This window comes from Stegodyphus dumicola, chromosome X1 (assembly GCF_044657685.1).
Source record: "Stegodyphus dumicola isolate Sdum_Otavi_A_Nest chromosome X1, ASM4465768v1".
NCBI lineage: Eukaryota > Metazoa > Arthropoda > Arachnida > Araneae > Eresidae > Stegodyphus > Stegodyphus dumicola.
Window position 1 is genome coordinate 232,485,814 of NC_140780.1, and position 13,578 is coordinate 232,499,391.

Here is a 13,578-nt window from a genome sequence, read left to right on the forward strand (position 1 = left end):
TCATACCCATTAGCTAAATATTTAATTTCTAGATTCTCAACTCTATTAGATCATAACATTTACACCATAAAAAATTCAATAGAGTTTGTAAAAAAAGTTAAAAGCATTTGAGAAATTTACTCATGGTTTTTTTTAATGTAAAATCATTATCCATCAGTGTTCCAGTTGAGGGTGCATTAAGATGTCTAGTACCAGACTTCGTGAACTTCATTTCTTTTGCATCGAAATTAATGAGCTATTTCCCTTACTTAACTCTGTTTGAAACAAATGCATTTTGTTTTCCAAAATAAGTATTACAAGCAAACTGAGGGATTAGTCATGGGAAGCCCTCTTAGTTCCATTCTGGCTGATATTTACATGCATTATTATGAATCAGAATTATTTGAAACTTTAACCTGCGAGCACGCGCCCTGGGTCCAATGGACCTGCCCGATTAAAGCAACCTTTCTGAAAATGCCCCTATTTTTCCCAAGTGGTTGTATTTCAGTGTAGTTTCCTTCAAGGCCATCCTCTTTATGTTTCCGAAGTTTTTTTCTGGAAATTTAAATCAAAGTTTTGCTTTAATCGGATCAGGTCTTTCAGACCCAGCAAGCCTATTCGCATTGCTGTAAGGTAGTTCATTTGTGGTAGCACAGAAAACTGCAAACAGGTCGCGTAATTTATCCTATAAGGAAAAAATGTTACGTTTGCAAAAATTATTTGATGTATGAACTGTTGAAGACTCCATTTAAGAAACCGATGATGAAAGTTATAATGAATTTTTTAGTTCTCATGACACTGATTCAGAAATCGAGATGCATTCTGGAAACGAAAATGAGAATGACATTTATTGCTTTATTGGAAAAGACAAAAAACCCAATGGTAAAAAGAAAGTCTAAAGCTGATTTTACAACTCCTACTCATAATACTATTACTAAATTTCCTGGAAACATCAATAAGGCAAATATGTGTAGACTCCGAATGAATCGTGGTAACTTTTACTAAGTGAACAAATGCTGCTGAAAGTCGTCAGTTATACAAATATTTATATTGCATCTATTTCTGAGAGCTTTCAAACTTCATACCACAAATCTAACTGAAATTCGCACTTCTATAGGTCTTTTATATTTTTGTGACATAAGTCATCTCATGTAAATGTGCAGGATCTGTTGAAAATAGACGGAACCAGCTTGGAAATTTTCCACAAAACTATGCCCTACAAATGTTTTCTTTCTTTATAAAGATGTTTGCGTTTTGATGACACAGGAACTCGCGTCGTCAAGAACGAATCAGATAAACGTGCACCTATAACACAGTTTTTTGAAGATTTTGTGAATAACTGCCAGAAATGTTACACTGTCGGTGAGTTCATAACAATTAATGAAAAACTTGAAGCCTTCCGAGGAAGATGTTCTTTCAAGCAGTATATCCCTGATAAACCTGAATAATAATTCCTGAATAACCTGAATAATAATATAATGAATTCCTAATAAATTCTATATTAATATAAAACATTTTCCCTTTTCCTTTAAAAAATTTTATCTCATAAAGAATATTATAGAAATTGAAATTAAAATTTCAATTTTTATAGTTTGCATATTTTTTAAGTTTGATCATAAAAGTTTGGCATAAATGTAACACTTTTACCTGAAGAGCAGCAGTTTTTTCTTCAAAAAACAGGAGACGGGCACACGCTCGTGTAACTGTCTTAAATAATGTCCCATATATTTTCAACATACTTGGGTTCAAACTGGGATAACAAATAACTCAATCTAGTTTCTTCAGTGGTGATTTTATGAGTTTTTATTTGAATGAGCTTCCACCTGGTAATGTCCAGTTTTTCTTGCGAAAATTGTGGGATTTTAATGCTCACTTTATTCACTTCGGAATTCATGCATGTAGTCGCTTCTGTTTCGCTTTCCGCAGTTGTATTAAATAAACAAGTAGAATGCTGTGTGTCACAAGTTGTTGGTTCTTACCTGAGACAGCGTAATAGCATACAGATAAAGATCTTAATGGTATTTTATTGAACTACAAATAATACTACCATATTAACACCAAATCCTTTATTTTTTAACTTTAGTAATAAAACTAATTTTCTCTTTAAAGAAAACATTGGATTCCAAAACGAAATCCAGTACGAAAACTGTTGCCACTAAAAGGATAATGCAATAATATGCAAAGTGAACATTTATAAAAATATTGTGAGTTACATCTAAATTAATTATTTACATTTTATGCCATTACATATGTGAAAGACTTTTAAATCATTACTAGTTTCAGAACACTTAAATTATTTTCAGTAAATGAAAAGTTACTTGGACATTAATTCATAACTAAAAATAATACAAAAATTTTCAGAGGAAAATCAAAATTGTGCACTGCTTAGGATCTGATGTAGAATGAATTTCAGTTTTGGGAAATTTCAGGACAAAAAAAAAAAAAAAAAAAAAAAAAAAAAATCACAAAAAGTAATTTTTTCCCCTAAAACATTTAATTTTTATACCATAAAAATGCAATAAAATAAAGAAAAAAAGTAAATGAAAATTATTTTCTGCTTCTTACAAACATTTGTTTACAGATTATTTAAAAACTTCAGAATATTCTACATTGTGTCTTCCAGGCTTTATTTGTTAATTAGAAATCTATTTTTTAAAAATCTGTTTACTCTCCAACTTCCAATAAAATTATGTGTATACAAAGAACTTGCCATTCTGCTGTGACAAAAAAAAAAAAAGTAATAAAAGTTAACAATTTTATTACTTTTTCTAGTCGTACTCCAGTTGTCACCAAATACAAAAGCTGGTAATGTAACATGAAATAATACTACAAGTGGCTACTGAAAAATATCTTTCATTATGGGTAATTCCTTTTCCTCTAAAAGAATTCAATGGTAAATTTCAAGTCATAAAATTACATCTTGATTCCTTACGAAAATCCAAGAAAAACTTGTCTGAAATTAAAACACTGAAACAAAACTTAGTGCAATTTGTAATGTAGCATTACTTTATTTGACATATTTGCACTCTATTAGGTGACACCTCAAAGAAAAGAATAAAACTTATAATTACTGCCATCTTTCTTGATTGAAATGACATGAAGAATCTTATAGGTAGAAATATCAAGTTATAGCTAGAAGTCTATAGACTACTGGCAAAACGGTGATTTGTTAAAAATTGCTAATGACCCGCACCTGATCAACCAATCACAGCTTGTCTTTAAAACTTCAAAGATTGTTTCATGTCTTCCACCTTTCCAATAGAAAAAGAAAATTTGAAAGCAAGTTATGAAGAATTTGGTATCTCTTCAGAAATCCTTATAGGCATAGTATTTGGCTGAAAGAATATCCAAATGCCGAGAAACCATGACCACTGTGAATATGGTAAAGCAGGATGGAAGAACATAAGTTGCTTATTCCTCCATAGCACTTTCAAGTCCTTAAAATTAGGGCTGAAAAAGGCTTTAATGTAATTATATTTTAGTTCTGGTTTTCATCAACAGATGGTGCCAGTAGCTTATCTCCTGTCCATGCTTTCTTATCTAATCATTATATCTTACCTCGTTCATTTACACTTTTGCAGCTGAGGGTGATGGTTTGGTAAAACCCTCAAAACTAGTCCTGTGAAAATATAATACTGATTTTTTCTTTTAAGTTTGGCTTCTAAGTTAATGGTGTGCAAGTTATTTGATAACAGTTCATAAATGAAATTTAGCTGATAAATTCCTGTTTGTGTTTGAAAGTCTCCTGCATTATTTAAGTACAGAAATCAAAAATACAAAAAAATAATAAATTGATGTAACGTTTCAAACTAACCTGTCTTCTTTGTTTATTTGATCCCCATAACCAACTGTATCGACAATTGTCAGTTTCAGGTTCACATTCTTTTCTTGAAGATCTTGACAAGAAAGAAAAGTGTTATTATATTAAGCTAGGTTTATACACTTTTTTAAAATATAAGAGATTCAAGATACTGAGACACACACAAAGCACATCCAAACACCAAACCACACTTCACAAAAATTGGCTGCAGAACAGAACAACATACCATATGTCTTAGCTTTCAATTTCACAGCTGGCAGATTATGGGGACTAGGCGTGGAGTCAAAAGTGGTATTGAACAAGGAATCCATCAGTGTTGACTTGCCAATGCCGGTTTCTCCTAAATAATAAATTTTAAACAGAACAGTTTAAAAATTATTAAATTTAATACAACTTGATACTTTTTTATAGAAAGTAATTTATTTTAACAAATGAAAGAACAGCGTAATATCAGCTTTAATTTTTTCTTTCTTTATTCTGTATTTTCCTTTTAATGTAAAACTGAAAAATGCATTATGAAACATTATGAAAATTATTATGAACTTCCTAATAATGCCACTTAATCTCATACGTAGGGGAGTCAACTGAAAACCATTAAAGTAGAAATAAAAATCTGCATATGGCGCCAGTGAGCTGTAAGTTGGCATGCCTGTTTGCGATAGTATGCCGGATGTCTCCTAGGTGGCAGCAGCCGGCAGATGCACAAAAACCGGCGCAACAACAGTTACAAAATGGCAACTCCACTAGCCACATGCACCAGCGAGGAGCAGCGTTCTGTGCTTCGGTTTTTGCGAAGTGAAATTGTGAAAACAATTGACATTTTTAGGTGAATGGAGGTTCAGTATGGAGATGCGTGTTTGTCACAGCCACAAATCTATGAATGGTGCCGGAAATTTGCAAATGGTGTTACGTCCGTGGCCGATGCTTCACGCCCCGGCCAGGCTCGGCGCGTAGTGACTCCAGAGACCATTTCAGCCGTTGAAGCCATCGTTTTGGAAAACCGCCGTGTGACAATAAACGAAATTGCAGCATGTGTACACATGAGTCATGGATTGGCACATCATATTGTGCATGATGTTTTCCAGTTTCATAAGGTGTCTGCAAGATGGATGCCCTGACAACTGACGCCTGAACTGAAACAGCGACGTGTTGATGCGTGCGAAGACCTTTTGTAGCGTGCTGAACGTGACGGTAATGCCTTCCTGTCACGAATCGTCGCTGGTGACGAAACATGGGTGCATTACCATCAGCCTGAAACAAAGCGAGCGAGCAAGGAGTGACGCCACTCCTCATCACCGAAACCCAAAAAGTTTCGGACACAGCCGTCTGCAGGGAAGGTTATGCTGACCATCTTTTGGGACGAAAAGGGCATCATCTTGGAACACTACACGCCACGAGGAACCTCTGTGACGAGTGCTACGTACTCGGACCTCCTAAAAAAATATCTCTGACCTGCCATCAAAATGAAACGACGTGGATTGCTGTCAGCCGGTGTTCTGCTGCAACACGACAATGCACGGCCCCATACGGCGCGTGCAACGGTTGCAACCATCACAGACCTGAAATTTGAATAACTCCCACATCCCCCTTACTCGGCAGACCTCGCACCGAGCGATTTCCATCTGTTTGGTTCGCTCAAAGAAACAATGGGCGGCAAGAAGTTCCACTCTGATGAAGAGGTACGCAACGTGGTGCACGTGTGGTTGCGTCCAAAAGACTTTTTTTCTGCAGGTATTCAGGCTCTTCCGAAGCGCTGGCGGACTTGCATTGAACGAGGAGGGGACTATGTTGAAAAGCGATTTACTTCTGTACCCTGTGTGACCAATAAATAATATTTAAAAAAATAATTATGGTTTTCATTTGACTCCCCCTCGTATATGTGATGCGTTGAAATGAATAATATATTCCATTATTCTGTTTCCATATTCACTTTATCTGGAACAACGTCTACTATTTTGTAAGGTGATGAAAAGAAATTTGCATTTAGCATTATGAAAAACACATAAGCTATTGTCAATAGTCTTTCAATTTAGTTTCAGGTCTAAATATTTATAATACAGACTGATTTTGTATACTAACTTAGCAGTATGGTAATAAAGTTTATTAGAGTTTTTGGCTAATAAAAGTCACTACGCAGAATGGGTTCCAGCTGAACTTCCTCAATATTAGGCATGAGGTGAGGAATCCAGTCAAAACCCAACCTGGAGATGGAACAAATAAACAAGAAAACATATCTACAATATTACTACAGTACAAAGTCTGTAATCCAGACTCGTCGGGATTTCGACGATTCCGGATTAGGGGTTTTCCGGATTAAAGATCATCAATTTAAATCTGGTAAGATGGCATGCAGAAATTGTACAATTAAAAATATGAAACCACAATTTATGAAATAAAGAGCAATTATGATCTAAAACTATCAAATTTTACAAAAAAAAGGAGGGAGCTTAATATTTATTTGTTTACTTTATTAAACATTTCTTTCAACATGCGCATGCGTAAAGCATACATTACGTGCATGCGCAATGTATATGCATTCTTTACGCGCATGCACAAAGTTTGTGGCTTTGAGGTCCAGATTATAGATCATTCCCGATAATGGACGTCTGGATTACGGACTTTGTACTGTATTAGATATTAGCGACTGTAAATGCATTTTTTTCTTTATTTCTGACCCAATTTAATAACATTTACCTACTCAGTTCAAGAGAAACATTCTCAATCATGTACAGTACAAAGTCCGAAATCAAGACGTCCATTATCTGGAATGATCTAAAATCTGGACCTCAAAGTCACAAACATTTTTTTTTTGTATGCTTTACGCATGTGCATTTGATTTTTCCTTCCATAATAAAATATGTAGTGATTTTCACTTAAAAATTCCGTTTCTTAATTTCACTTACGCACTAAATAAAATACCTCGTTATGGAAAAACAGTGATGTAAGCATAAATTTATGAGATTAATAATTTGGCTTCGTAGCTGAGTATCTGCTTGGCATACATCTCAAACCCAAACACTCACCTATTTTGCATCCCTGACGCCAACCTAGCGAGTCATTTATTTATTATATTTTGCTTTCCTCATCGCATGTTTATCAATACATGACAGCTTCAGTAATAACTCATGCAACGATGTGTAAACTTTTTTTACATAAGAAATTGAATAATAAGATTATGGCAACCTTTTTATGCTAACATTACGTTTGGCAATGATTATAGATTTTTAAATGCTCTAAGAAATGTTGACGAAGAAAAACTCAACAAAAAATTTCTTTTCATATGCTAAAAATAGATTTTGTTAATGAAACTCATAGGCAAAAAGATTACATTTAGAGCTATTTTAATTAACAACTGATATACTATTCACCATAAATCCAGAAGCAGCGGCAGAATATGTCGGCACCGGACGGCAGAATTTAGGGAAGACGAAATTTTTGGAATTTAGAGAAGCACTGAGCGGCAAAATTAAGGGATGAGATGTTTTTTATGATTTAATTGGACAGCAGCCTTTATTTTAAATTGGACAAACAATAAATGCCTAAAGTAAGGCAGCCCACTAAGTTATGTATGGAATTCAAATTTTATCAATTTTAATGAAGAAACATTTTTTTTAGCCATTATGTTCCAGATACTTCATTTAATCATGCAAACACGTATGTCATGGGCAACCATCACCCGGAACTCCTCAGGCATATTGCTCTGGAAATCATACATGGTATTACTGGCCAGGCCTTTGTGATATATACAGATGGAAGTATATTAGATAAGGATAGAGCAGGGAGTGGTATTTGTAGTAACACCCCTGAAGAACATTTCATATGCAGCATCAGAAACTCTGATCATTGCTCCATCTTCAGATTGGAACTTATCGCCATCAGCAAAGCACTTGATTATGCTCTCTGTTTGACTAGTGACATTACATGGATTCTGACAGATAGTAGAAGCTCCCTTCAGTATCTTAAAAACTGACCTAAGATCATGGATAAGACTATTCAGAATATTATCTACACTTTTTGAGCTTGGACAGCATAAATCAATACAGTCAAAAGTCGTTAATTCAGACACTTATAATTCGGAATGATCTATAATCCGGACCTCAAAGCTAAAAACTTTCTGCGCATGCTCCGCGTTGACACATGCGCATAGGCGTTTACGCGTGCGCGTAAGACCTCTTACAACTGCGCATTTACGTGTGCGCAAGCGCAGAATACGTTTTCATGTGCGCGTTTTATGTATAACGAACGGTGTAAGCTAAAATTACATAATTATCTACTTCAGTTAATGTTGATGATTGCGTTGTTCCTTAATTTTCGAATTGGATCCGGCTTATTATTTTTTGCAGACTGTAAGAGCAATACTAAAAAAGTAAACTTGAACTTTCGATTATGTCAAATAGAATTTTTGATTCTGGAGCTCCCAAAGGATCGTACAAAACGAAAGTAGTTTCGATGTTCATCAAACAAAAAGTGGAATTGCTGCAAAAAATGGATAAAGACATGAAGAATGTGACAGAGAGGTTAGTGAAAACGAAAAAATTTCGATTGACAAGTTAGTTGGTATTCTCGGCACAGCAATTAACGGGACTTGAACAGCGGAACTTTGTAAGTGAACAAAAAATTATGTCTGTTCATAGAATTAAAGAGAAAGTATTATCACATAAAACGAAACAACTTACATTGAAAGAAATGTTTAATAAAGTAAACAAATAAATATTAAGCTTTTTTTGTAAATTTTGATACCCTTTAGATCATAATTGTTCCTTATTTCATAAATTACGGTTTCATATTTTTAATTTTAGAATTTCTGCATGCCATCTTACGCGATTTAAACTGATGATCTATAATCCGGAATCGCCGAAGTCCTGACGAGTCCGGATTAACGACTTTTGACTGTATATCTCCAGTGGATACCGTCCCATGTTGGGGCGTATGGTAATGAAATAGCTGATGATCTTGCATGGAAAGGATGTGATCTCCCTACCCCCACTTCTACTGATATAAGTCCATCTGAAAAACATTTTCACAACAAAAATAAGACGAACATGGCGTGGAAAATTTCTCCTGCTCACCATTGGTATATAGCTGAGCAGCCTGGCCTGTCACTACAGAGTAAAAGAACTAGATCTCTCCAAACAGCCATGGCCAGATTCAGAAGTGGGCATCTTCGATGTGTGAAATTCAATGGGGGGGGAAGACCTTTCCCTCATGTGTCTGTTCCCTCCCTACCTCTCCCGCTCATCTACGAGATTGTATAGGCATCTCCCTGAGACAGCTGTTGGCTGAGAAAGAGTATGTCAGCGATTCCCTTGTGCGGAAAGGTCTCTTGGACTTTGTGTAGGCTTTCCTGCCCCAAGGGTATTAATAACAACACAAGCAGCTAATGAACTCAATAATATTCCATTATCAAATGAATCAAGAAATGCCTAATTCCATAAAAAGAGACACTTATTCAAAAAATAAAATACATTGAGTATTTTGCATGGCAATTGGATGAAAATACTAATATAACAAACTTTGTTCAATTATCAGTTCACATAAGTTTTGTAAAAAATAAACAAATTGCCAATGGATATTTATTTTCTGAATCTCTTCATGAAACTGCAAATGAAATTTTCAAAGTAATTGACAATTTTATGTCTGAGAATGATATTCCTTGGAATAAGTGCATTGCTCGAAGCTCGGGCATTAACAGGAAAACATTCCAGTTATTTTTCAAATAAAGAAAGTCTCACCTGAAACTAAATTTACTCACTGCTCCATTCATTGTGAAGCTTTAGTAGCCAAAACAACCCCCAAAAACTTGAAAATCGTTTTTAATCAAGCTGCAAAAATCATTAATTTTATTAAAAGCCTAGCTTTAAATTCAAGAATATCAACGATTTTATGCCAAGAGATAAACAGTGAACATGAAACGCTTTTGTTATATTCTGAAGTAAGGTTGTTGGTTACATAGAGGCAAAGTTTTAAATCATCTTTTTGAACTTCAGAAATTCAAATGTTCCCTTGTGATTCAAAGTTTGACTTACAAAAATGCTTATTTAGTGAATCAGAGATCTTATCCTAGTTCCAAGGGAAAAAACTTACATGGGTTCTAGATGGTTCATCAGGAACTCGGTAATTCACTGTGAACTTAAAATACTGGAAATTCACTAAGCTAGCTGAGTCTATTTTCCAGAAAATAACCTATGTGCAAAATGGGACAATTCCTGCGCTAAAGTATGATTACAATAGCTATGTTAATCAGAAAAGACCACTTGCAGTCCTTAGATACCTGAATTAATGCCCCCTTACCTTCCTGATATATTGATGCACTGTGTGTATGTTGTATTTTCCTCACTTGTATAAAATATATATATATTGAAAATTATAAATAGAAAAGGAGTAATCGATATTCTTATTTTTTAACATATTTTATGCCCGTCTTATGTCTACATGTATGTTTACTGTATTATATTTCTGCTTTGTATTTGTGAACTGCATTTCTTGAACTATTTTTTTTTTTAACTCTACTTGACAAAACAATGCTCGCACTCTGCAGTTACTTCCTATCGCTCGAAGTTTCTCTCTCGCTAGATCTAACTAGTAGCAGCTTGCCTGGCGATGCATCTCTTTCTGTTGGCACTTGCCAATCTTCATCTCATCTGAAGAAGTTATGATAGTCACCCAACCATATCTTGATCCTGAAATGCTACATCATAAATATTACTTATCTCATTTGGATCCTCCAGTCACACCTTTAGTAAAGTCTTAGAAACTCACACGTGATAAAAAAAAAATAATTTGACATTGCTATACTGGGTTAGTGGCATCAACTGAGTTCCTAATAACAGCAAACTGCCTTCACCTGAGCCACAGTAACATTCTTTTACAATTATCAGAATGATGAAGTGTTTACCAGCCCATTTGATTGAGGTCCATTGCATAGTTGTATCAATAACACTGTCGATGCACAACGATGTCGTAGTGCACAAAACATCACAGCAAGTGTATAAGGATGGGTGCACTAGACAGAAAGATTTAATACGAGCAGAAGTAAATGCTGAAGAAAATTCCTGTAAAGTGTTGCACAGATGCTGAATGATAACTGCGGGATCTATCTGCAGCAGGTGGTTAGAGGACTATAAGAATTCTCCTGGTAAGGACAAAGTTATTCTGTAGAGCATTTCAGAACAAGTACCACCATAATCTTCTTTGAAATCTGACCAGGGGTCATGAAGGGCAATAGGTAAAGTTCCTGCCGAATATGTGTTATGATGAAACTTTAAGGTTTGCTTATGCTTAGGGGTCCAGTGAAATCACTCATCCAGTCAATTAAATGGGTGATATGGGGAAATTTAAATGTGGCCAATTCTTGATCTTGCTGGGTGAAGAAATTAAAAGATACTCGAATTGTCATCTTTGGTCTGTAATTATAATTTTGGAGACTATAAATCTTGTGATCAAATGGGTAACAAATACACAAGTAAATGTTTCATCCTTAACATCCTGCTCAGGTATTGCTTCAAGCCAATGAGAAAAATGAGCTTTAAAGGTGACAAGGTCTGTATATCCCATAGATGGAGGCAAGGCTCCCATAATGTCAAGGTGAACATGCTCGAATCTTTGAGAAACAACAGGAAACGATTTTAAAGAGCTATGAGTATGTCAATGATTTTTCAATTTTTTACAGTCTATGCAGGACCATGACCAGTTCAAAATGTCTTTTAATATCCCTCACCAAACAAATTCATATTGAATAAGTTTTTGGAAAGCCCTAATTCCTGGATAGGATAAAAAATGGAGGTCTCATCTGCATACACTGCAAGGGTAGTGTGTGGTTATGTGAGATGTCCTTCATGTGAGGTCTCATCTGCATGCACTGCAAGGGTAGTGTGTGGTTACGTGAGATGTCCTTCATGTAGATATTAAATAAAATGGAGCTAAGGAGAGACCCCCTATGGAACACCAGCCTGTACAGATTTGTGAGTGGAAAGTGTTTCACTAACACAGATAACGAAGTAGCTATCCTTAAAATAAGAGTAGATGAGGTTTGTGATGTAACAATGAAGACTGAGTCAATAATGCTCAGTTAACACGAAAAGAATACTAATAACATGAAAAGAATGTAAGTCTTTACCAGCTAACACATTTAATACAGAGCTATTAGAAGCTCTGGTTGTCAGGGGTTCAAGTCTTTTAAACAGTTCATGCAAGGGAGCTTGGGTTTTGGCATCTTTACATCCTTTTAAGATTTTATTGTTTTAGGCTTTTACTGGTAATAAGAACTTCTCCATTTCACTGATATTTAGTCTTATAAAGAACTTACTTTCTAAACATATTCAAAAGGATGGACTGTTATATACAATTTAGAGATAACAGCACTGAAGACCACAACTGTAACTTGGTTCATTGACATACATGACACAATATTAGTATAGTTTATTCATACATACACTTTTTATTGTTTTTGATTTAATCTTATCCTTCAGAATAAATTATACATCATATAATTTTCCCCATACGATTGTGAGTAAAATGAACACGAGAGACTACTTGAATAAAATCCTTATCAACTGATAAAATTTTGAGCAAATTAAATTTTTAGGCTGCAATGTTGAAAAAGCATCTTTTTGAGTAATTATTTCTGTCCTACCAATTGTACAACAATGCTGCTTTATTTTAAGTTTTTTAACCTCTGTATAGCATGCATGAGCTACGTTTCTGTACACATCACAGACTTTAGATAATAAAAATCTCAAATAATTATATATTAAAAAAAAAACTCACCAATGCACAAAATATTAAAAGCAAAGCCCTCTGAAACAGATCTTTTAACAAGCTGGTCTGGAAGACTATCAAAGCCAACATGCCCTTGAAGCTTTAGACCTCGGAAGCTTTCAGTTAACTAGATAAAATTTAAAAAAGAAAGGTTTTTTATGATCTGCTATTTTATTCCCTTCAATTAACAAATATATTAAAAAAATTAATAATATAGTAAAATAAGTAAATATTTTTGCCACAAAGGTGAAAATATATAAGCATCATATTAATATGTATCACTTATTAATGAATATACAAAAATGCTCAATCACTCTCAGTTTTACAGTATGTAATTAAATCCTCTCTGAAACAAAGTACTGGTAGTAATAATTAAATCTCCTTACATAATCTCCCTACACCAAGAATCACTGCATAGTAATGAACTATATCTTGTTTTATTTGATATGAAATGTGCTTTCAATTGACCTGTAAATCATCCAACTACAAAGTATATAGTGTAGTCAAAATACAGAGAAATTCATGAAATTACTAAACAAAAATCTCTTCAAGATTCTGGTCTTCCATTCCTATAGAAACAATGTGCCCAATAAATTCTGCATACCATTTAAAAAAAAAAACTATTATATTTTGTCATGAAAAAATGTGGAAAGTTTTGTAGACATCAAGGAGACTGGTCAGAACAAAAGATGCATCATATAAGGGGGAAAAAATTTTTTTTAAAAGATAGCTTAGTTAGAAATACAGCTCTTTAAAATGTAAAAACACATAAACATCACAATATTTTTATAAAGAAAAGTATTTTTAGACATAAATACATTACAAGAAATGGATCAAACACAAGTTTCTCTTCCACAGTTTTGAAATTCCTATATATCTTTCACTCTTAACTGAATTGTGTTGGTGTATTTAATGGTGTATTTAATTATGGCAAAGCACACGAGGGCTATCTGCCTAAGGGGAGGGATGCCTTTCGTGGAGGACTTTCTAAGGGAAACTGGCTCGTATACACGTTACATACA

General features: G+C 34.4%; 1 protein-coding gene across 1 annotated transcript in view; it reads right to left on the minus strand.

The window, feature by feature from the left end:
- Septin2 (septin 2) overlaps window positions 1-13,578 on the minus strand; it is a 110,070-nt gene that overhangs the window by 77,298 nt on the left and 19,194 nt on the right. Inside the window, exons 2-4 of the mRNA XM_085807098.1 lie at window positions 12,566-12,683; window positions 4,026-4,139; window positions 3,794-3,875 (exon numbers count right to left, since the gene is read on the minus strand). Coding sequence (XP_085663224.1) covers window positions 3,794-3,875; window positions 4,026-4,139; window positions 12,566-12,683 — 314 coding nt within the window. The remainder of the gene's footprint in view (window positions 1-3,793; window positions 3,876-4,025; window positions 4,140-12,565; window positions 12,684-13,578) is intronic.